General features: G+C 41.3%; 1 protein-coding gene across 2 annotated transcripts in view; it reads left to right on the top strand.

Moving 5' to 3' along the window:
• Positions 1 to 24,061, top strand: part of DPF3 (D4, zinc and double PHD fingers, family 3) — a 65,058-nt gene that overhangs the window by 35,059 nt on the left and 5,938 nt on the right. For both annotated transcript variants that reach the window (XM_010285890.1, XM_010285891.1), the window contains 2 exons: positions 3,241 to 3,319; positions 14,609 to 14,746. In XM_010285890.1, the coding sequence (XP_010284192.1) occupies positions 3,241 to 3,319; positions 14,609 to 14,746 (217 nt within the window). The remainder of the gene's footprint in view (positions 1 to 3,240; positions 3,320 to 14,608; positions 14,747 to 24,061) is intronic.

Here is a 24,061-nt window from a genome sequence, read left to right on the forward strand (position 1 = left end):
TAGATGTCATATTCATTTTGAAGCATAAATTTATGTCCTATTTTCTGCCCTAGAACCGTCCCCCTGTTAAGTACAGGAGCAGCAGGATCTCTTGCCTTTTTCTTGCAACTAACTCCTGCTCTGCTAGTGCCCTGGCTTCATTCAGTGTGAAAAAAAGAAGTCTGCAGAGTGCCAAATACTTTGAGCAATTTTTGTTTTATTTGATGGCATCAATAACCAAAGCAAAATGTGGTATAAATTAGAATTTCAAAATTAGGGCCAGATTCCCTAGCTGTTGAAAACTGGTAAGCCTGAATTGCGTCTGGTCACAAGGGTTTTGCCACTCTTCAAGCAGCCCTTTTCTAATGTGAGCCTGACCCAGTGCAGGGAATCGGGACCAAGGGTTTGAAATTAGGGGACATGAAACCTGGGCAGCACTCTAGTTTCTGGGAGTTAGGGTATTTTCAGAGGGCAGAAGAGGGGAAGGTCATGCATAGGAAACTAGATCCTGCAGAGTGTGGCCTTTGGGGATTCAGAGAAGGAGTGAGACGGACTGACAGCTTCGATGCAGGATTAATGCGACAGAATTACTGCTCTGGACTTTCCAAATTGCACATGCCCCTTCCTTTCCCTGCAGCATGATTTTATTTTTAATCCTGGACTCTCCATCTGTCCCTCTGGCTACTCTCTCTAGCTGCTTCAGGGCTGCTTCAAGGCTGCTGTGCCATGGCTTCCAGGCCTCACACGTCAAGTCTCATAGTCTTTGCTGCATCCCGTCAGGAGAATGAAGGCAGTTGTGGATGACTGGATTCAACAGACTGGAGTGCCGACAGCAAGCACGGAGCACTCAATTTAGTGCCTCTGGGGCAGCTGCTCAGTTTACTACCTCCTCAAGGCTAGCTCTGAAATCGTGGGAGCGTTAGGAAGGACACTGAAGGCCGAAGAGATGGATTTATGGAAGGAGCTGTTTAGTATCTTTGCTGGACAGGGAGAATGTGGTAGGAGTTGGGAAGGATAGTTTGCTAGGAGATACGAGAGGAATGAAAAAGCTGCACATGTACAGATTGTCTGCTTGTCAGCCGAATATCCCATGGGACAATTTCAAAGGCACTAAAGACATTTAGGAACCCAAGTCCCATTGAAACTCATTCACTTGAAAAATCTCCCTCTTTGTGTTCAGTGCACGAAAAAGTATATCTGACGTGTGGTCACGACGTGAATGCGTTTCTGTAGAGAATGGTTTGAAGGGAAACAGCTGGCTGTAAGACTAGTGAAACTCTGAGCAACAGACCTTAAATTACCATGCTATTCTGAAAGGTGCCTGTGTAAAAATAGTACCTTCTTACTCAACAGATCTGTTCTCAGCATGTAAACAGTCAGACCTACTGACTAGTGACAAAAGTAAGACTTCACAGCTTTTTCACATCCCTGAAAAGCCAATGCAGCTGGTAGGATAGGGAAATTGTATCCTAATCCGGGTACCAGTAGAAATATTTATTAAGGGCCAATCACTTGTCTCTGTGAAGACTCTCTGATGAGCTGAGGGTTGTATAGGAGCTGCCATGGACAGAAATTCAGCTTGCAGCACATTTTGCAGTAGTGAAGGAAGAGAGGAACTAGTCTGGGATTGATTTCATAGCCCAGAGGGGGTTTACAGAGCTGGCAGTCAGAGAGAAAATATTGCAGACTAGTAAGATGATTTTATGTGATATGGTCGGTAAAGTAGCTTCCACCAAACAATTGTTGCTGGGACCTTTTCCAGGGTGAAACTGCTTTTCAGTTCACCCTTACAAATCTCACTCTGCACGTGTGTGCTGATCTGCACAGAGGTCTTTGCAGAAGGCAGAGCTATACTTGTCATACCTAATAGTATTTACCCCATCCAGACAGCTGCAAATCCTTCAGGACTGTGTTAAGAGTAAGACTTGAGCAATCTTAGGGAAATAATGTGTGAAGTTTTTATAAATCCCCGTTTTGACAGACTGTGGCAGGCCAGTGTAAAGCTGTTACTTGTTCCTTCTCTTTAGGTGTCCAATGGAATGCAGCTCGAATAGTGCTAGTTCAGTCCCAAAACCATAGAAGAGGGACAGAGCTCCTATGACCGCTTTGTGTCTGGGGTACTAATATTCTCAGAATTTCTACATCTTCCTCAGCTTTACTTGATGCAACTCTGTCCCTTTCTTATTTTCACATGCAAAAGCTTGAAGGATTTGAGTCAGATGGCCTTGTCTAGGGTGGGAAACATCACCAGTTTAGTAAGAGGAGCAGCAGAAGCAAGTTTGTTGCTTTTACCCAGGAACAGAGTAGCTGGCAGAATTAATAAAGGGCTATCTATCCATCCACCTGCAGATCACTTCCTCAAATAAAGATCAAGTCTAAAATTATTGTCATCTACAGACTGTATGTTAGTGAACATGAAAGAATTGAAGCCCTTGGCTCAGTTCCCAGTTCCACATCATAGCCTCCACCACTGACAGATATGAGCTGTCCCCTTGTTGGCATCTCAGCTGAGAAGGGTCAGGATCAAATAGCTTTGATGCTGAATTCCACTCTTACCCCTGGAGCTCAGGACAGAGCAGTCTGTGCTGTGGAGAAACAGAGCTTTTCAGTTTCCAGGGCTGCCAACTTGGTATGTTTCAGGAACACGGGACTGCAGAGAGACCTTTTGGGATAATTCCTGTTCTCTGTTATTGCAAGTAGCCATGTTACCTAATCTTCTCCACTAACTGACCGAAGCTCTATTTTATAGTTAGTCATGGTATCTTTGTCCCAAAAGGCCATTTCAAAACATTGCTTTTCAGCTAGAAAAACAAAGCAAAACAAACAACCTCCATTTGAAAATAATAAAGGAAATAATTTTACCTCTGTTTTATTTTGGGGCCTTTTTTCTGGCTGATTTAATGGTTATATTTATCCTCTAACACCTGTTCATCTATTCATTCATTCATATTCAGTAAGCAAGGTATTTGAACATCTTCAGAAATTAATGTGTGATGATACTCAACTGAATATGTGCTGGCAGTGACCTACTGCTATGGATGAACAGTTTGGGTTATCTGTGGAGGGGATCTCCACTGCATTACAAGGCCCATTAACATAGTGCCTATCTTAGGAGATGAAAGGTCAAGCCCACCCTTGACAAACCTGTATGGAAGCTGAGGATTTGTTTAGTTTATTTGCACATTTTTCATAGGAGGGTGAGGGGCGCAAGGAGACCTGAGGGGTGATGGAATAATGTTAACGTTCCTCTTGTCCTTGCAGGCTCGGGGATCTGGAGGTGGCAGGAGACGGAATGATGCTGCCTCCCAGGATGATCATGACAAACCCTATGTTTGTGACAGTAAGTAGCACCCAGAAAGCTGATTCTGCTTACAGCCTGGTCCTACCAGCTTGGTGCACTCAGGGCTTCATGTTTTCCCTTCCAGCAAAGTATTCTGCTGCTCTCTGACTTGCATGTTTGCCACCTGCTGCTGCTGCTCTTGGTGTTTTTGCATGAAGGAAATAAAATTTAAGTCCTCGGCAAGAGTCCACTTCCCTTTGCCCTATAATAAATCATCTCTTATATTTTTCTGTCTCTTTTTCCTCTATTTCTGGCTTCTCTGCCTTTTGTCTTCCTTTCCCCCATGTGAGATTCACCCTCTATTTCTTTCTCTGTTTCAGATAGTTACAAACAAAAGCATAACTCAAAAATCTCCGACAAAGGTACTTCACCCTTGTTGTATCTCTTCATATATTTGGTGATTCTTCTCTTTCCTTCAGTCCTTTTAGAATCTCACTGGGCTAAATTTTGAAGGTCTTATTCTCATCCCTCACTCAGAAAGTACTCTTGTGGCATCATCAGGAGCTGAGCCCTCCTAGGAAACAAAGACAACTGGAACACTTTGTTTTGATACATATTCCCTTTGCATATGGACATGCTGTTTGACATCTCGCAGTGGGACTGTGGGTGAAGTAAGGCGTTGCCCAAACTGAAAAATGATACCCAGAATCCAATGCCCAAACTGAAGAAAGATACCTAGTATGAGGAAGGAGTCCAATATTTGATACACAATGTTTTTTTTTTTTTTCCACCATCTAGTCCTTGGTCCTTTTCTTCTTCTTTTTTGCTTCACTATGTCATTTCTGTGAAGGGCACTTATCTTACCCACATGTTTTTGAGGTCTTCCATCTTAAGGCTTATGGTAGACTGTACATGCAATAATAATTTGTGCTACTAGGTGCCTTCTATTCTATAAGACAATAACCTAACAAAAATTAATAGGAGAATAGCAGCAAGTCTTCACTTCTGTGATCCAAATAAGTTTGGTGGTTTTGAGGACAATTAGAGTCTCCCTTTCTCCACCATTTACCTATCTTGAAATGTTACTGGCCTTAAAAGACCAGTTGTTACTATGTCAATATACGGGGGTATTTCCTGCTTATTTTTAAAAACATGAAGAAATAAGGAGCATGCACGGTAAATAAGAATTATATTCCACATGATCAATTCATGTTCTTTTATGGTGAGACCAGGTGACCCTGTATGCAGTGATGGATATGTTGGCTATTTTGCTTCAGCAAGGTGAATATTCTAAGGGCAACGAGTAGAAATGGAGAGACTTGCACGTGAATGGGAGTACCTGAACACATGATCAAGGAGGAAGAGCTCTTTAGGATATGAAGAGTCAGGAGATTTCTACTGTGGTTAAATAGCTGTCTTTGTGTGTTGGAAGAACTAAAATGTTTCTTCTAAGACTTCTCTGGGAGCTCAGTATGTATCTTGCTGAAATCTATGGCTTTCATCTGCTGGTATATATGTAACTGTCTTTATTTCTTTTCTGGAACATCCTTCTAAATCCAAGGACACTTGTCAGTGGTAATCATTTTGAACATAATGATTCTTTATTTTCTGATCTTTCTTTGCTCTTGGATCTTATAAAGAACTCACAACTTGCATAGTAGTGATTTGCACAGAGTAGATAAAACATCTAAGATATCAAAGCAGACAGCAGAAATCTGGGCTGAAGTCAAGGCTCTGGTACATTGTTGTACTGATGGAATTTTGCCTTGGCTTACATTTTGGAGCATAAATTTCCACTTTGGTTTTGGAAATATAAACTTTCCTATTTCATTTGGCTGATACCTTTCATTTTTAAGAAACTTATAGTTAGAGGGTGAGTCATAAGGAGTTTTGGAATCCAGACTTTACACAGTGATGCCTTCTTTTAAATTGTAGATAGCTGAGCAAACGGTTATGTGGTAGCAGAGCTCTTTTATCTGACTGGAGAAGAAGGAAATAACTGTCCCAATTGTAATGCCATCATCCTGAAGTAATCCTGCCCTTGTTAACTTTCTGCAGAAATACAATTCATTCTGAATACTTGGCTTAAGTTGAGACCTCTTTCCAGCTTGGGTGGATTTCTTGAATCAATTTTTTTTCTTTGAAATTATTTGCTAAATACTTTTATAGATAAATCTCAATCTAATCATGGTAGGTTAGAAATTGATTTGCAGTACTCCATTGGGCAGATAGTGTTGTTTTACATGGAAACATGCAGGTCAAAAATAGTGAATCTGCTTCCTGTTTGGGAAAACTTGATTGCTACAATCACATTTTTGGTATAACTAATTACCTTAATGGGTTGACACTTTTTTTTTCCTGTGTATTATTTAATTCACCTCCAGGTTGCTTTTTCTGCAAGTGTTGTGATATTTGAGTTTGGAAAGTGACCACAAAGAGGAAAGCATAAGCATATCTAAACCAAATTAATTTTGTTATTCAGCTGCATGGGCACAAGAAATTATTTGTGGTGAAGAACTGCTCTGCTCTGTTTTCATAGTTACACATTCATATTTATGGGAAACAAGAATATATCACTGGGTTTCATCAGTAGTAGAAAGGTTATGGGGAAAAACTAGTCTGTATGTCAGTAAAATGATGCAAGAGTAGTACCCAGCTGACACTGCCCCTTGGGTTGGAAGATAGCAATGTTATTTCTGAAAAGGCCTGCCTTTTTTGGAAGAGGCATTCAGCTATACACCAATATTAAACCTGGTCCTAATACTAATACTGACTGGAAATATGGAATTCCTGTATGGAGGAAGGTTTTCAAAACTCAAAATGTTTTGTCATCCTGTGTTTTTAAGAAAAGGTGATTGGTTGCTTTTTTCGTAGAATGAAATATTCTGAAATACTTCAGTTGATTTTATTGAGCATATACTGTATCAGAAGTTCCGAATAAAATGTTTGGCTATTCAAAGCATCAGTGAAATTGCTAACATAGTCATGAAATACCTTGTTTCATCAGATCAGCAAGTGGAAAACTACTTGGTCAGATTTTCAACCAGTTGCATTGGATAGTGTTGTGCCTTCAGCTCCCTTGGGATAAAAGCTTGGATAATGAAAGTGGCAGGAAAGCTTGGTGGGAGATGGGTATAGGCTGGAAATGGTAATGGGTCATCTGCTGTATGAGACCGGACCCAAATCTATCTTGAATACTTGGCTAGGAGACAGAGCAGGTGCCTTAAAGGATAGTGCAAAGTAGGACTTGAGGAGCAAAGCAAAGCCTCTGATGTCAAGCAAGAGAAGTGGAAGATACACCACCACAGCTGTCCACAATAAACTGGGCATGGGATTTTTAAAGGAGGGACAGAGTGCATGAATGTATGAATAACTATGTATGTAGTAAGAATTGATGTCATGTTATTGTCAAATTATCAGGTGGCAAAGTGTCAGTTCTACTACAGCAGTCTTCTTAAAAATCATTCTACTATTTTCATATTCTTTATTATATATTATTCAGTATTTTAAAAAATGAAAAATCTTATCTGAAGTTTTAGCTGGAAACTTGTATTCTGGTTTAAAAGTTGCAATCAGTTTTAACACCTGAACTTCATGACTCCAGGTGCCTACTTCCTTTAGCCAGAGCGGTTAGTTTGTGCTAAATCCCTACAAGTTATTAACTTCCCTGCTGTCCATCCTTATTTGTCTGCTTTCATTCTTCTCATGTTCCCATGGAGACTTACCTACATAAATACTTCCAGCTTTGTTTTCTGTCCCTCTATCTATGGAAGATTTCCCTTGCCCATCTATGAAAGAAGTTGCTTCTTTCATTTCTTTTTACCAATATGTCCTTGCCTCTTTTTAGTTTTACTCCTGTATAAACTGCTATTTAGCATAACAACTTATGTTTGTATCATACCCTTTATTCACAGTCCCTCTGAGGCTGAGATATGCATTCAGATCCATTCCTTGTGCAAAATGAGAATTGACTGAAACTTTGCTATGATCTCTGCTGGATCAGTGACTAATGCAACCTTGCATGTACCCAGAGACACAGATCCTATAGTGTTTTGTAGAAGCTGACTCTTTTGTCAAAAACTTCATTTTCAGATTTCTCTAGTTATTTAACCTGAATTTTCTCTGCTGCAGTCTAAGACCAGCAGTTCTTGCTCTGTTCTTAGGGGATAACAATGTTGTCTTTCTATGTCTGTAAACAGTTACTAGGGCTTCTGTCAGCTGTGTTTTCTTCAGCTCTTTTACTAAAATTGCTTTTTTTCTCAGAAAAATCTCCAAAGGGTCTTATTTAAGTAACAGTGGCCAGAACTAAGTAGAATACGCTGTTGTGAGCATAGAAGCAGTTCAGAAGATGAATGGTTGATACATTTACATGTAACTTACATTCACTTACAGAACTTGAATTTATGCAATTTGCTCTGTTATGTATCTATGAGAGGTATGGAGATGGCTGACCTAATAGGTTGTTTAGTAAACCCTTTTTCAATGCAAGATGCTCCTTTCCAGTGCTGTGTCATGTTTCAGTGGCAAAATAGTTTTCATCCTTGTTCACCATTTGCTATAGCTTCTTTTTCCTTCCCTGTTCAACCTGTTTCTACTCAGGCAGATTATCATCTTTAGTTTCCTCATTATACTGTTTTGTCCTGTTTATACTGTGTTTTATTTATCTACACCAGATGTCATATTAATATTTACTAATTACATTACTGTTTGAAAGAATTCTTTGATTAATGAAGCTCATATGATATCTCTTTATTATTATTATTATTAGTAGTAGTAGTAGTAGTAGTAGTAGTAGTAGTAGTATATTTTCACCAACAGTCAATTCTCTGCATGTTTGATTTTCACACTCTATTCCATCCTCCAAATTACTGACAAAAACAAAGGCAAGCATTGGGCCCAAAATGGACTCTTTCAGGTGCTGGAAGATGCAGAAAGGTGCCTTGTGAAGTTTTAAAAAAAATTAAGCTCCTAATTCTCACTCATTTCAGCTGGAGGTAGGCGCCTAAACTGTTTTCCCTGAATATCCCAATATGTGCACCTCGGCTTGTATTGTGCCCACAGATCATCTAAGGTTTGGTCCCTAAGTGAACACTTTGAACTTGACTTTGAACTACTAATAATTATTCAGAACATGGTTTTGTTTTTAAAAATGCTTGACCTTACATCCAAATCACTATAGCTTGAAAAATTGTCCTGTTTTTTCTGTAAGTTCATCATCCAGAGGGGCATTGAAATGTCGTTATTCTGAGGTTAGTTTTTTTCTTCCCCATTCCCTTTCTCCACTAAATATATTGCAGGTTATGCCAACAAAAAGCTGGAGTCTTCAGGTAGTTTACGTGATTTAAGATGAACAGATTCCACTAAGTTTCAATGGGTACTGAGGATCTTTCTCTTATGGTTTCCTTAGAAAATTCTGGTTAAATGTTATTGACTTGCCAAATGCAATTCCTTGAGGCCTATTCTTTAGGAACTGTTTTATTGTGTATGTTCACAAAGTGATGGCTCTACTAATTACCTTGCTAACTTCACCTGCCTTCTTTCTCATCTCCTTGAAATGGACCTGATCCTGTCATACTCATTTTAACAAACATCTCATTGATTCTCTGGAAGGCCTGCTGGAATGCAAAAGGCCTACAAGATAAATCACAGTTTAGCTTGATTTTTACCAGTTCTCTGAGACTTAATCTTTCTCTTAATTCTTACAGACACTATGAATGATTCCAACACTACTAATTGCTGCTTCTTAGGCCAGACCTTTGGTTAAATAGCACAATGACAAGCTGATTTGAAAATGCTTTGATTATAGCATTATGTTTTTACATGTTTCTTATAAATCTCCATCATGACGTCAGCTTCCCTTTAAACTATTAGCAGTTTAAGCCCTAAATCATCTCCTGGTATTATCCTTTCTGGTGAATCCCTAAGTAGTTAATAAGCAATAGATCTAGAACAAGATGATTGTTCAGATGAAGCCAACAAACAACTCTCCCACCATAGCTGCTATACCTGGCATTCATTGATTATGTTATTGGTAGAAAAGCCAAGATCAGAGAGGCAAGGACACTTTTTTTTTTAATATTGAATAACACGGGTCTGGAGTAGAGCACATGGTAAGAGGAGAACGGAATTGACTCTGATAGTTGAACGTTTTCTACTTACATAGGCTACCTGTTTTCTCCTTTGCTCCTGCTAGCAATTCATTTATTGAAATGTAGACATATGTATTGTTGACCCATGCATGTTTTGTGCTGGAGTTCAGTGTTCCTATGATCTTAATACAGCAGGTAGATTCTGGGACTTGTCTTCTGGGCGCACTGAAACAAGGACTATTTGTTACCTACAGAAAATTCCCTATGAAATGGGTTACTAAATAGCTGCTCTGGTACTAGAGATGTATGACAGTACTGATCAAAAAGGGAGAAACATAATGAACGCCTTTCCATTAGCAGAGGTTAAAATACACTGTTAGTATTTGAGATCTCTAGATGTGCCAGAGTGTGGACATAACTATAACAGTGGAGATTTTATGACCAAACCAGTACAAAAAAAAGAATGTTTTTTTTGGAGTGGAGCAAATGGTGGGACAGGAGGATAGCTTTGAGGAATGACTGCCTGCCAGCAGTTAACTTAAGATTTAGGGTTTGACACAGCCCAGCTGAGAAGAAGGAACAGGAGGCAAAGGAGAAAAGCAAAGACAGACAATGAGTCGGGCAAGATTCAGTGACAAAAAAAGAAAAGAAAAAAGAACTCCCCCAATTTCCTGTTTCCACTAAAAACATGGATTGTTTCCTTCTGTTTCATACTGGTGACAGATTGTGCAAAATGTATGTGGAGAGCTGGCTGGAACATAACTCACAGCCTGCCAAGGACCAAATGTGTAACAATTTCAAAATGACAGCAACACAGCCATTAAATATCTGATGAGGAAGTCTTTTAAGTCATAGATTTCAAATGCCCTTTTAAAGCAGAGGAAGTATTTTATATTAATTTTACTCATTGAGAAACGTAAACCGAGTGAGAATTTGCTTATCCAAAGAGTTGCAGGCTCTTACAGGCCAGTACTTAGAACAGAGCTCTCTTTTATGAAACACCCAATGCTTGTGATTAAACTGCCTGCAAATTATGTTTTTCTCCTGTAACATAGTTGTGTAACATCTTTGTTTCAGTCTTCAAACTGGAAGGAAAGTAAGGTTCGTCTGGTGGCCTAGTAAAATTTCCCTCTCTTCCCCATTTGTGGCGTTTGATCTACACTGCTGTATTACTGCTTATTTACGCAGCTTGTTCCTAAGATGGCATTCACATCAGGTTATAGCAAAATAATTCCTCTGAACGCAGGAAGAATTGGAGTAGGTTATGTTCTACAAACTCCTGCTGTTTTCATTGGGTTTGGATACCTAATTAAAGATCAATTCAACTTCCCAGTGTTGAGATTCAGGATGAAATCTACCACATGCAAGGATGATGAGCCTATCCAGCAAGAAGAATTAAAGATTAAAAAAGTCAAAGCTGCTGTGAAAGAAAGGCAAGGACACCTGGCAAAGTTTATGAAAGGCACACTCTCACTTGCTATGTGTGAGCTGCATAGTGTTAAGAACGCAATCACCAGTGTACGTCTCAGACTGGGGGAACCAGTTCTCATTATGCTTTTGTCAGCTCAGAGAATGAGAAAGATGTGGCGTGAGCACTGGTCTGGATGCTGGAACTCATGAATTCCAATCCTGGTAATGACAAAAGATCACCGTGTGGGCAAGTCACTTAACCCCTCTGTGGTTCTCTTTTTTCAGGAGTGAAATGAGGATAGTATTCCCCACTCAGGAATGTGCAGGAAGATTAATTAATGTTTGAAAAGCCATTCTTGCAGGGGGAAGAGTAATAGAAGAGCTAAGTGTTTATTAATGATCGCCCTTTTAAAGGAACTACTTCTTAGCACAGTGATATGATAGATTAATAAAATGTGCTCTATCTGGAAAATAAGAGATTAGGGTGAATTCAGGAAGATTCAATCTGTTGGAGAAACCATGAAATATTGACTTAGCTTTTATTCTAGCAAGGTCTCACTGAAGCCAGTGGTTCTTTTGCCTGACTAATATCATGATACCCCTTTTCCCCTGCAAAAGTCTAATTTGCTTGGGGAATAGGAAATCTCTGCAGTTCCAACTCATGGCATAGCTTTGGACTTTTTCCATGACAGAACATGGATTTGAAAGATGGAAAATTCTAGACACCAAGAAAAAACAACTGCTAGAAGCTGCAAATCCTTGGTCCTACAAAGGATCTGCTGTGACTATGTAAAGAGAACTCCTTTGCCTCAACTCTGGTTATAAATTCCTCCAAATTCTTTTACAGCTAGACATGTCTCAGCCTGCTGCCACCCTTGAAGGCCATCTGAAAGAGTTTTGGCAGTGGGAAGGGCTCAGCTGCAGAATTGCTACTGCCTCAGCTTATATCAAGTATCGATGATACTTGCTGGTTTTTTTCCTGATGAGCTGATACTTCCTTCCTGGAGAAGGGCAAGTCTGAAGACCCATCTGATTTCCTATGCCATCCTAAACTCCGCAGCTAAAATCCCTGCAGGATCCTGTAGGAAACGGAGGCAAGGCCACAGCCTTGGGACTTCCTTCAGGGAATGCAAGTTTTCTTTTGTGCATTGAGGGAGAAAGATGCGTGAGACCTGTATTCAAGGACATGGTGCTTTTGAAAGGTAACAATGGTAGAGCTAGAAGTGTAGGTATGTTTTCAGGTAGAGGTGAATGAAATAAAGTCTAGTAGATTTTTTAGAAATATTTTTGTTTTGAAATTTAAAACTCTCTCTAATAGGTAAATGGGACTGGGTTTTAGAGCTTGTCTGATTTTGCAGCTAGGTCAGCATTAAGCTAGGATCAAGCTGTATAAGAGCAAGATAGAGTTGGATAGTATATATTGTGCAGCTATTAACTCCAAGTGCCGCCTCCTTTTTATGTACAGCACTGATAGTGCTCTGAAAATAATTTAAGTAGACAGAAGTTTTTGAGCAGTAATTCATAGCAAAAAAGTTATATTAGCTTTCATCTTCAAATGCACACAAGTAAGGGGGATAGAGTAGAATACTTAGTATGATACTCAAATAATCTGCTAGAAATGTAAATCTGTCTCTCCATTCTAAGAAATGCTGTGACATTCGTGTATCTTTCTGAAATAATTTAAACAGTGAGCATTTTGTAGCTTTCTCTGGTTTGATGATTACTTCTGTGTTAGAGTTTTTACGATATTCAAAAGGTGGAGACAAGATTGTACAGAACTGTGGTTATCTTGTTGTTTGACCATCTGTCAGCATCTGCTCCACTGCTTGTCCTTTGCTCTGTAGGACTGCAGAGAAGGAGGAGTAGTTTCCCTCTCCAGAATGCATTAGAAGAATACATGGCTGGTACTAGAAGAAGGAAGACCGAACTGATGTTTTGTAGAGAGCATGCATCTAACAGCAGTCTAGTTGTTCAAAATGTCTGGCAATACAGTTAGGATTACATATGAAATGAGGGCAGACGTTTGAAGAATGGATGTGCATATGTATCTAGGCATTTTATTTCTCCCTAACTTCCCCCCTGCTCCCTCCTGCAGGAGTTCTTATTTCTAGATCAAGGGAATTCAATGACTGAAAAAATCTGTGACTAAGGACACTACATTTGAAAAAAGCTTTTGTCCTCTTATGATGACTATATGATCATCATCATGCAGAATGGAGCAAAACTGGGATAAAACTATCTAAAGATCACTCATTTTATTCATATCATGAGGTTGTCTTACAGGGTTCTAATAAGGCAAAGTATTTTCCTTGAGGGAGTTTGCAAATCAGCTAGAAGAGCTGGAGAATGAAATATGTTATCATGCTAGGCTTTGTTTTACAATTTTCTATCATCTGTTCCAGAATGTGGTCCATCAGTTGGCTTTTTGTGAGTAGTAGCAGAAAAGTATAATAATGGAAGTTTTACTTAGATGTGAATGAATAATTGGGGCTGGTCTTTTTTGATTTTTTTTTTTTTGTCTGTTTATTTATGGAGCCTTATGACATTCCCATACTCAGGTGTCTGAGGAATGGGAAGTAAGTATCTGTACACATTGCAAGACACATTTTCATTATCAGGGCTGAGTGAAGTTTTTAGGAGTGGATAGTGACTTCCCCCTTGGAGATTTTTGCAAGGGGTCTAAAATCAAGACATAGAACTAGAGACTGGTGGGTTCTGTACTCTCTTCTGGCACCACTTCCTTCACCTTCCTAAGCAAGCTATGCCCAACAGACTACTGGGCATGACATTTAGTCCTGTATGAAATCCTTGAAGTTAATGAAGGTAATAAAGTGACTGAAAATGTGGCTGGGAGTAAAAGTTTGCAGGAAGGGCACTAAGCTCCTTTGCCCTTTTTTTCCTGATCTTTTAAAATGGAAGTAATTGTATTTGGTAGACAAAATAGCTGTATAAAAAAAAATGGACATTTAGAGACTAGTTTGAAGATGAAAAGACATAACTTTCAGAGACAATAACATGAATTAAAAACTTCATAGAAGCTGAATTTAGTAATGAATCTTATGATGAAGCTTGTGGTGAGCTCCCTGTGAAAATGTAGGCCTTTCATCACACTGAATTGTTCGATCATATTCTTAATATCTGTTGACTCAGTCCTAAAATAAACAAAAGTTCAGAATGAGAATTCTCTGTTATACATTGTATTATTTATTGGTATGCTGAATATGAAGTTTACCTGGTCAAAGAAGTATCACTCTACATGTTCTTCTAGCAAGAAACTGTGGATGATTTCCATCTCCTTATCTTGACTAGGAATCTATTATTACCTATTTATCTATTACTACCTATTATCTATTACCAGCTATTTATGACCCTTTTAGAGAAAGCCTTTAAAAAAAAAAAAGTAATACTGTTTCCTTTTCTCAGAGATCATTAATGAAGAAAATAACATCCTTTCCTCTCAGTCCAGTTCCCATTACAGTGCATTGTGCAGCACCAACATTGTCGCTGGCGTTTCATTTAATTTTATGTGCAATCTTGTTAGTAATCTCAGCAGAGAGAGTTAGGGCTGTATGATCTGCAGAGACTGAGTGTGCATTTGCCTAGGCCCATAGGAAGGAGTGCTGGCAGCATGGTGGGAAGAAAGCTTTGTGTGGGAACGACCAGCTGCAGGGATGCCCTTCTGTCACCTTTCACCAACGTTGGTTGGAAGAGTTTCGGGCAGGCGTGTGGAGTGTGTGGTGCTGCTCTCGGGGGAGAAGGCAGCGTTATTTGAGACAATGCTGCCATTGTTGCAGATCACACTGATGTTTCCGTTCTCTCTTCCCCTCCCTCGTATCTCCTTTCCTCCCAGTCTGTGGCAAGCGTTACAAGAACAGGCCTGGACTGAGCTACCACTATGCTCACACCCACCTCGCCAGCGAAGAGGGAGATGAAGCCCGAGAGCAGGAGACCCGCTCTTCCCCTGTCCACAGAAATGAAAACCACAAACGTGAGTAGTATTTTTCCTTTGCCTTTGAGGTCATTTTCAGGGATGTTGCCTCCACCCTGTCTTTGCCTTGCGGAGGCTGGCGTGATTTGCGTGGCTCCGATGTGAGTGATTGGGACCTGGATGCTTGGAGCTAATCAGCCACAGCTCACACGGGTGCTGGCTCAGCTAGTCAGGAATTCATTTCAAACCCAGCATTATCTCTGCAGCAAGTCACTTTTTCATTACTGCTCCTGTGGGGAGGAGGTGGCAAGGAGAGGGGGGAAAAGAAGAGATGCCCAACCCGCCCATCATCAAGCAGCTTCCCAGTGGCTGTTAGCAGGGATGTGGAGGAAAAACACATCCTGTTTGAGGGGGCTGTCTTTGTTTTGCCTTTGAAGAAGAGACCTTTATCCATGTCTCAGTTTTTTAGATATGAAATTTACAGCACCTGCTCCCCTTCTCCCTGCATCTCCTCCCCCAAAAGGCTTACTCTGAACTTTACCGAAAGCCACTTTTTAGTTACAGTTTTGGAAAATCTGTAAAAAAGCATCAGTGCTGATCTTCAAGGAGAAGAGCTGGAACATGAGAGGAGAGAAGAGTTATGTGCCTAGATTCTCCAGACTGGTACAGGTCTCAAAGAAATCTTAGTGGTCCAGATGTCCCTATTTGACTGTCTTTCCTCTGCTGCTTAGGCACAGAACTGGGAGCCAAGGAGACTGAGTTTCATTACTGATTTTTGCAAGCCCTTGTTTCTCAGTTTTCCAGTGTACAATACTATGTGGTGGTTACTTTCACCTTGGGATTTGTGTGGATGCCTTTGTTCACTTTCAAAAAGTCCTTTCCAGATCACCATGTGAACTGTCTTTTTAGTTCAAAGTAATGAACAATGTGGACAAAGCAATAAAATACTTAAGGGGAAAAATATCCAGGCAAACACTTCCTAACACATTAAGAAGAACTGGAAGAAATATGGAAGTAGGAAAACGTTTTCTTTCTAAGGAGGATAATTGATAATTGTCCCCAGGGAGGTGTGGGAGGGGGTTTCCTTCCTCCAGAGCATCTGCTACTAGCCACTGTCAGAGCTTGAAGGGCCGTTTAGTATGATCCCATTTGGCAGTCTCTATGTTTCTGTCACTTTTATGCTCTACCTTTTAGTTATTCACATGTTTTGTAGGTTCACAGCAAAAGTAATTTTGACTCCTCCAGCTGTTGATAAACTTGAGCTGTCAATGCACTAAGAGCAACTGCTTGGGCAGGCTGGAGAATGTCAGTGTTCAGCCAGTAGCTTTTGTTTACTTAGCATTTATATAATTTTTTTTTTCCTTCTTTTCCTCTGCCTGCAGTAGTCAGTAATAGTTGCGTATCTGAGAGGGATATTGCAAATCTGTATTGAATTAATATTAATAATGGCCTTGCACAAGTGCCCAAACAAAGGCTAGTGTCCCCTACCCTTCAGCCTATCATAGAGGCCAAGGACAGTCTCAATCCTCCTGCTTCTGGTGCATAGGAAATGATAGATGTTAGCAAGAAGAGGATCTGGAAATGCCATGGAAAGGTTAGCAGCAGCAGCCTTCACCCATGGAAGGAAAGGTATGCTCTGTACTATGGGAAACGGTAGAGCAGGAGCTGCTCGGGCTTGTGTTCCCCCAGAGCTCCTGTGTCATGCACGTGGCAGAGGGAAGCTGCTGATGCATAGATCCCCATACAGGTAGAAGTTTAGGGCCAGTGGGGTAAACCACTCTGAGACCCAGATTCCTCAGCGGAAGGAATCTGCTTACCAACCGTCCAGGAGCCAGTGAGGTACGGGCAACAGCCGTGCAAATGTGAAGATCGCTCCTGGGGAAAGTCCCAGATGTTGGAAGGTAACTCTCCCAAATGGCTTAGCTGTCACAGTGGCTGTTTGTTCCTTTTTGCCTGTTTGTTTGTTTACAGCCTTGAGCTCAGATCTTGCATCTTTGCTCTTTCACTTGGCTATATTTAATTTATGCTGCCATTTATCTTCCATGTGAATGCTAATTGTCCACATTGCTGATGTGCAGTCATTAAATGGTCCCTTTGTATAGGGGGATGGTGGGGAGCCAGGGCATCAGATCCTTCCTCTCCCCTAAGAACTGCTAGGCATGTGTTATGAATTAGATTTGACAGGTCTGCAGTGTCGCAGGGCTCGGGCTTCAAGAATCCTCTCTGCATGGGCTTGGGGGGCGGGGAGGGAGGGAGGGAAGGCAGGGGGGATGTTAATCCAAACAGCTAATCCGCAACCTACTGAACAGGAGGACCAGAGATATGGTATAGAGCAGGGTCTGCTTATTTGCTTAGCACTGTGTCAGAGAGATATGAGCAGCCTGATTTAGAAAAGGCAAAGCAAATTCAAACCAGCCATTTGGAATTTGCCGTGCTGTGGGAGGTGAGCACCGGGTCAGCAAAGTTCAGCCAGGCGGCTGCAGTATAAACTTCCTTCCTTTGTACCCGCGTCTCCTCTGCAGCCTCTGCTCCTTGCTGTACCTGTGGTAACAGCAGCCATGCTGATGCAGGAGGGAGCTTTCTGGAGCAGGGCTTCTGCGGCATTCAGCTATTGATGCCCAGGCTGGTGCCTGCTTAAGTGCTGATGGCCTCTTGTCTTTCTGCATGACCAGTCCCCTTTATTTTTACTCTTCTCATACACAAGCCAATTGGGTAGTTCAGTAAATTATCCAGGGACTGGAAAAGAGATGTAGATAGGAGGAACCTACCTGAAACTGAGAACCACCACATAGATGTGTATCAAAGAGTGGGGACTAGCCCAAGCCCGAAGTCTCGCCTCCTCGGCACATCCTGCTGTCCTTGACTGTTGTAGAAGGTTTGTTTATTTACATATCTCTCTCCTCTGTCCTTCTTCCTCACCTATAGATTACTCTTTGCAACATGGAAGATAGTTCAACAGTCTTCTCTGGCCTTTGCCTTTCCTAAAACATCTTAGCCTGTGCTTTGTTTGAGCTTTAGTTGCTTTGTTTGTATGTCTTATCTAGCCCTTTGACACAGATAAATAGCCCTTCCTCAGCGCCTAGTCTTGCCTCTACCTACACACACATTTATTTTTGACCCACTCTCTGATTTTTTTTTTTAACCTAAGTATGGAACTGTGAAAAGGAAGTTATAGAAAACCCTTAAAAAAAGTCAAATACCCCTTCCCCAGCTCCACTGATAGAAAGAAATGATCCCACATCATTCTCAGCCTTCTTTTCTGCTGGCTTTTCCTCCACATGTTGGCACTGAGAGCGTGAGATTTGTGAGCCCAGGGTGCATCCAAGCCTGCTACAAAACACCTGCTGTTTTATTCCATCTCACTCCATGGGTACAGGCCAGCTCTGAGGGCAGCTGGTGCTCACAAATTTTGAGACACTTCTGATACAGGAATTGCGTTAGACTTCTATCTATTGAAATGTGTGTGTGAATGAGTGTACTAGTATAAATGCTCTTCCTTAATTCCTGGGAGAATAGGATAGTGTGACTACATGGAGAAAAACTTCCTCTCCGTTAGGGGAGAAGAGTTTTCAGTGGCATTTTGCTGTGTGAAATGTTGGTTACAGGCAGCTGTGCAGTAAACGGCAACCGAACAGATCTTATGCCCACAAGCACTTTGGCCAATGAGAATCTTAAATAAAGCACATTATGCGGGCTGCGGCTGGCCTAGCTGCTGTGTGCAGGTTGGTCCATCCTGCAATACACGTAGTTAACAAGAATGCAGTCCTGTGCCCTCCTGTCACTCTGCTACCTTGCGCATCGGACCTGCAAAACCACCTGTGTACGTCATTTCGTGGCATCAGCCTGTCGTGCCCAGTTCCATCACAGATTTTATGATGTGGATAAATCTCTACTGGAGAGACCAGCCAAAGTTGTTTGTGTACTCTAAGCATAATTGGATACCCAGTCTCCAGAGATAAAAAATTAATGTGCTAACCTCAGTGTGCCTCCAAGCTGTCCTCCAGCTCCCCCACACAGTCATCTTTGAAACATTTTTATTTCCATCCAGGCAGGGGGCTGGCCATGAATAAATGACAAGAGTCAGCCCCTCAGTTGGAGACGAGCTGTTTGTTCCTCTCCACAAGCAGCATCAATTTGAAAAGCTACATCAGGCCTACTTTTTCCCTGCCTTACTGCTGATCCTCGCTGGGGCCATGATGGGAGCTACTTCTGAATGCAAAGATGCATCAATGCTCACCTTGCAACAAGCGACTCTGCAGCAGGTGACTTTTCAGTGAAAATAAGGACATTACCTTGAGTTGACTTCTCATTAGTTTAATCTGTTTGGTTTTTTTCTTTTCCAGAGCTTGTTTTCATAAGGAAAAAGAGTCAGAATACTAAAAGAAATAGTAGTGATTGCGGAGTTTGGAACTGCATAACAATTTCCACTCAAACCCTGTTTGCAGCTGTAAATTTCTCAGACTTTTGTGCCTGTGTTTTGTGATTCTGAGGAAAAAAATAGATCAGTTGCTTAGAGTTTTGTAATAGTGGAAAATCCCAAACTTGTTTCTTATGTACAGGGACCCATAGGGGACTTTTTGTTGTTTTGTTTGGAGTTGGGGGGGGTGGCTAGTAGTTTGGAGGTTTGTTTTATACACTGCCTGGCCAGGACCTGGTATGTTGTTGTCAATACGTAACTCTCTTTGAAGAGAAGCACCTAGTGGGAAAATGTTTCCAATTTGACTAATTAGTTTTTGAAAACAGTATGTTGCTTCAGTAACATGTCAGCTCTTGAGGCAAAATGGTATTTATAACTTTTTTTTTCTCCTTTCTCGTTATCTCCTTCCCTTTTTTCCCCTCCACGTAGAATTTGAACCAAGTAAAACCCAAAAGTTTTAACTGAATTTGAACTTAGGTGCTCTGCCTTCTCACACTCCTCCAGTGAGTGATTTCCAGACCCAAAGCCTACAACATGTCGCAGTGACCCATTTCATGACACTGGCCATTCTTACCTGAATACTGAGGGATGCTGTCGGATGGGGCTGTAAACTAAGCACTCTAATCCCTCCATGAGTTTCCTGAGCTGATGGGAATGATGCATTTCAGTGGCCAGAAGCCAAGTCTCAGGAGAGGCACCCCTCAAAATCAGAAAATCTGTATGTTAACATCAGACTCTTTTTGTCTGCCTTCCTACTCTGTATCTCCTACCGTTGATTGTCATCAGGCACTGGACAGTTACAATGATTTATTGTGAGCAGTGGGATTTTGGCCCAGGCTTTATATGTTCCTGCAGAAGACTAAGATCAGTGCGCAGACATTTCTATGAAGTGCTGCCTTGTGGTACAGGAACGCTGACTCCTCAAATCTAAAAGATCTGATCTGTTGATTCTGTATTTTCCTAGCTGTACCTTCCACTGCTCATCTCCCAGCTCATTCTTTAGCTGTTCAACTCAAGGGCCATATCGCTTCCTGTAAAAGACATGATCAAATGCTCTTCCTTTGCCCACATTCAGAGGCTTGCTCTGACTCCTACAGGTGTACATGCATCTTGTAGCACTTCTTGTAGCTTGTAGTGCTCCTTGGCTGTGCCTTTCCCTGAGCAGGGGCTGTAGGAATGGCAAACCTGTCAGAGCTGCTAAAAACTATGCAAAGGCAAGAGCTTCTTCTATCCCCACAGCACCAACTAACTCAAACCTGAGATAAAATCCAATTACTAGGGAGAACTGGCAAGACTTGGGATGGGTGGTTTGCAGCACCTCTCTCAGTAGCATAGCCTACTTCTCTGGCTGCCAACAAAGGGCATGCCTGTGGGGGAGTGTGGCGTGGGGAGCCTGAGCTAGCTGAGGCCCATCGCACTGTGCAGGCTGATTAGCTCGACTCTGGGAACAGGACAGCAGCCGTTTCCCAGTGCTACACCCAAGTTCAGAGCTTATTTGGTCGAATACTGTGCTATGTGGACACAGATGTGTTGCTGCCTACCTAAGCTGCACATACAGCCTGCTGGAGGGTCTCAGTATCAAGTGCCCCAACACTTCCCAGTTTGGGGTTAGCCAACATGCTTATCTCTGGTGTTAACGACAGAGTAAACATGCCCAGAGAGACTGGCCATTTCCTCTCATTCAGTTGAATTTACTTTTTTTTTTTCCTGGAAAACTGCAGTGAAAAAACTCTGTGCTTAATTCACTGGTGAGGAGGCCACAGAAATGCTGGTGCACATCTCTGCCTGGCTGCATACATATGAGAGCGCAAGAGTCTTGAATGCATTTCAGCTGTGCTTGGCCTGTTCCTCACCACACCAGGCTTTATATATATATACATATAGATATATATGTGTGTGTGTCTGTGTATATATATATGTTTTTCTTTTATTGTTCCTTTCCAGGGCAGGGTCTAGCCCTGGGCACAGAAGCAGCATCACAACCTTCCTCTCTGAGTCCCACCATTGCTCATTACAGCCCAGCAGTGACTGGGGCAGAAGTGCCCAGCCAGGCATCTCCTTCTTCCTTCAACAAAAGCCACAGTCCAAGTGCCGCTTTTCTTTTCCCTTGTTCTTAAAGCCATTTTTAAATTTAATTATCACCTTGTAACTTCTCGCGCGAGCCTGCCTGTCCTCCACCGATGCATGTTGAGCCGCAAGCGAAGGGGCCCGCGCTGCAATTCCTTACGCTCGAGAGATGAAGCAATAACAGGTGGCAAGGCCAGGGGCAGCCCGGGCCGGGCACTCCGGTCGCCATGGAGACGGGCCAGGCCTGCCAGGGACGAGCGCTGGTGGTGGCAAGGGGGGGGTGGCAAGCAAAGGCGCGTGGGGGCTCTTAGGCTATAGGTTGGCACTATATGTCATCCAGTCCTCCAAGGGTCTTGACGGCCTCGGGCTCTTGGCTGGTGTTTTGCTGCGCAGGCAGCCGACCGTTGGGCTTGCACTTCGACAGCCAGAAAAAGGGAGGCGTTGGGAAGGAAAACCGGGCCTCCGCTTCAGACAGAGAGTCTTGCAGATTTAAAAAAAAAAAAAAAGCCAATCCACCCCTTTTCCTCCGTCGCAAAGTGCATTGACTTGATTCAGGCCTACATGCGGGTTCCTGTGGTCTCTATTGTGCTCTGCAAATTTTTGTTGCAAACAGAGTAAATGGCCTGATTCAAAGCCTTTTGAATAGAATTGAAAACCTCCAGTGGGCTTTATTGGTTTTGGATCAAGCCCAGAAGAAACAGGTAAGAGCTGGACAAAATGTGCTAGGAAAAATCCCTGTGGGAGCACATGTATGTCTGGCTGTAGCCAATTCACTTAATCGTTTAAATGTAATTGTTTAAATAAACGATGCACAGCCCGCGACCCCGACAGCGAGGTACGCACTCTACTCCTTATCCTCCACTGCCTTTCCAGTAGTGTGGACATGATAAAAAATAAGGATAAAATGCTACCAAACCTAGATGCACAGCTTAAACTGTGGCGAAGTATTATGCTATATTACCTACAGGCTGAAGAAATATATGTGGCTGTGATTTAGTACCAAGGAACAGAGAAATCAGTTTTTCTTTTAAGCACCGATTCCAACTCCAAGTTTTTAAAGATCGTGATCCAAGTCATCAAAATAAATTCGCTTAGAAACCAGAAAATTTAAAAAAGGTTTTATTAGTTTGGGGAGTTGTCTGTATGTGTGTAAGGGTCACATTTTGATGGAAAGCTATTTAAAATATCTGTATTCTGAGTTTTCTGATTAAAAAACAGGGACAAGAATTGCTGCTTCTGAAATTGCCTTCATTCAAGATAATCTCTGCAGCCACGAGAGCTAGAAAACTGAGGGTTTTATTGAGTCATGGGGCTCCAGGAGATGATGTAGAAAAGAAAAATCCTAATTTCTTGATGTTATTTCTCTAGAAGCAGCTTTCTTTTATTATTAAACTGAAACCGTGAGGAAGATAATTCCCAGGTTTTTTGATTACTTGAGGAGGGGAGAAGGGAAGCTAGAACTCTCTTTAGAGCCCGTGTCTTCAAAATCAAGAAGGCACAGGGTTATTTTAAATATATAAACTCAGTCAATTTGTTTAGCTTCTTAGGTTTTGTCTACAGAGCAAAGTTACTGTGTGGTATACTACAGAATTTATTTAATTTACAGTACTTACTTTGCAAGAAGAGTCACGTGAATTATGATATTTTAAGTAGGTCTTTATTCTGCTTAGCTTGACATAGTTTGAAATTAACTTGATTAGACTAAGAAGAAAAACTATATTTCAGAATAAGCGCATACCAAAGTTATTTGGGAATATTGACTTCATTCTCAGTCTGCATCCTGTCTTCACATGAATCGGCTTTCAGGTACAGAGAAACTATCGTTTGAATTGTGCAGATGTTTCTGTCTCTCTCCTTAACCCATTTTTAAAAGTATTTTAAAAAATTGTATACTCCGTTTATTTTGGGGCAGATATAGATGAAGTCAGGGCCTTCTGCAAAACTAGAAAGCGACACCGAGTTGAAATGGCAAGAGGCACTGATTTAAATACACCCCTGTGAGCACATCTTATCTCAGGCAGTACTCCTCAAAGCTCCTCAGATCTTTTCATCTGTTGTTGCAGTTTGTAATGTAAAAGAAAATCAGAGGAGTTCTGAGTAAGTTAGGACAAGACCATGGTTGGTTTTCAAGGCTTTGCTTTGGAACAGTTTCTGATTCTGTGTGAACATTTTTTAGACAAAATCCTTGGTTGTAGTCACCTGATCCAAACGGTTGAGCTAGCAGTGAGTTACTTCTCACTAGCTGAGCTGTCATCTGGCTTAAGCTAGAACCTTCTACTTTGTGATTATCCTGTGCAAAAAGTGGATACCTAGATAATTACTACATCTCAGATGAAAAGCAGCTACAAGTTAGTCCCTAGTAATTTAATTGCCTCCACTTGTGAATCCATTCACATAGTTACTTTTGTAAGTAATTTTATTGATTAAGGGGTGGGATTAGAGTTGGGCTTTTGGTGCAGGATACCCTTCCAATGAATATTGCATGTTCTATCTTGCTATCTTTGCTTTGTTTCTTAATTCCCTTATAATTTGTGAACTACAGTAAAATAGAATTAAAAACTCCAAGGACGTACACAAAAAAAAAAGAAAATCCTTTGAAAGTAGAACTCTGCTTACTATCATCTGGAAATCTTTTTATTCTCAAACCTTCTGTGATTTAGCCTGGGGCTTAATTCACTGTACAGTGCTGATCAAAAAAATAAACTTGAGTCAGGATTGATTCTAGTCTTTACACCTGTTAGAACAAAAAAGCGTTGAAGAGAATAACATTGCCTGGCTTATTTGGCTCTAGAAATATGTCATTTAAGACATCACTGATGTAACTTCAGGAACTTCTCATCTGTGTATGACTTTTCAGGCCTGACATCTCTATCACACTCAGCTGAGTCAGG

The sequence above is a fragment of the Phaethon lepturus genome, unplaced genomic scaffold (assembly GCF_000687285.1).
Source record: "Phaethon lepturus isolate BGI_N335 unplaced genomic scaffold, ASM68728v1 scaffold15114, whole genome shotgun sequence".
Classification (NCBI taxonomy): Eukaryota; Metazoa; Chordata; class Aves; order Phaethontiformes; family Phaethontidae; genus Phaethon; species Phaethon lepturus.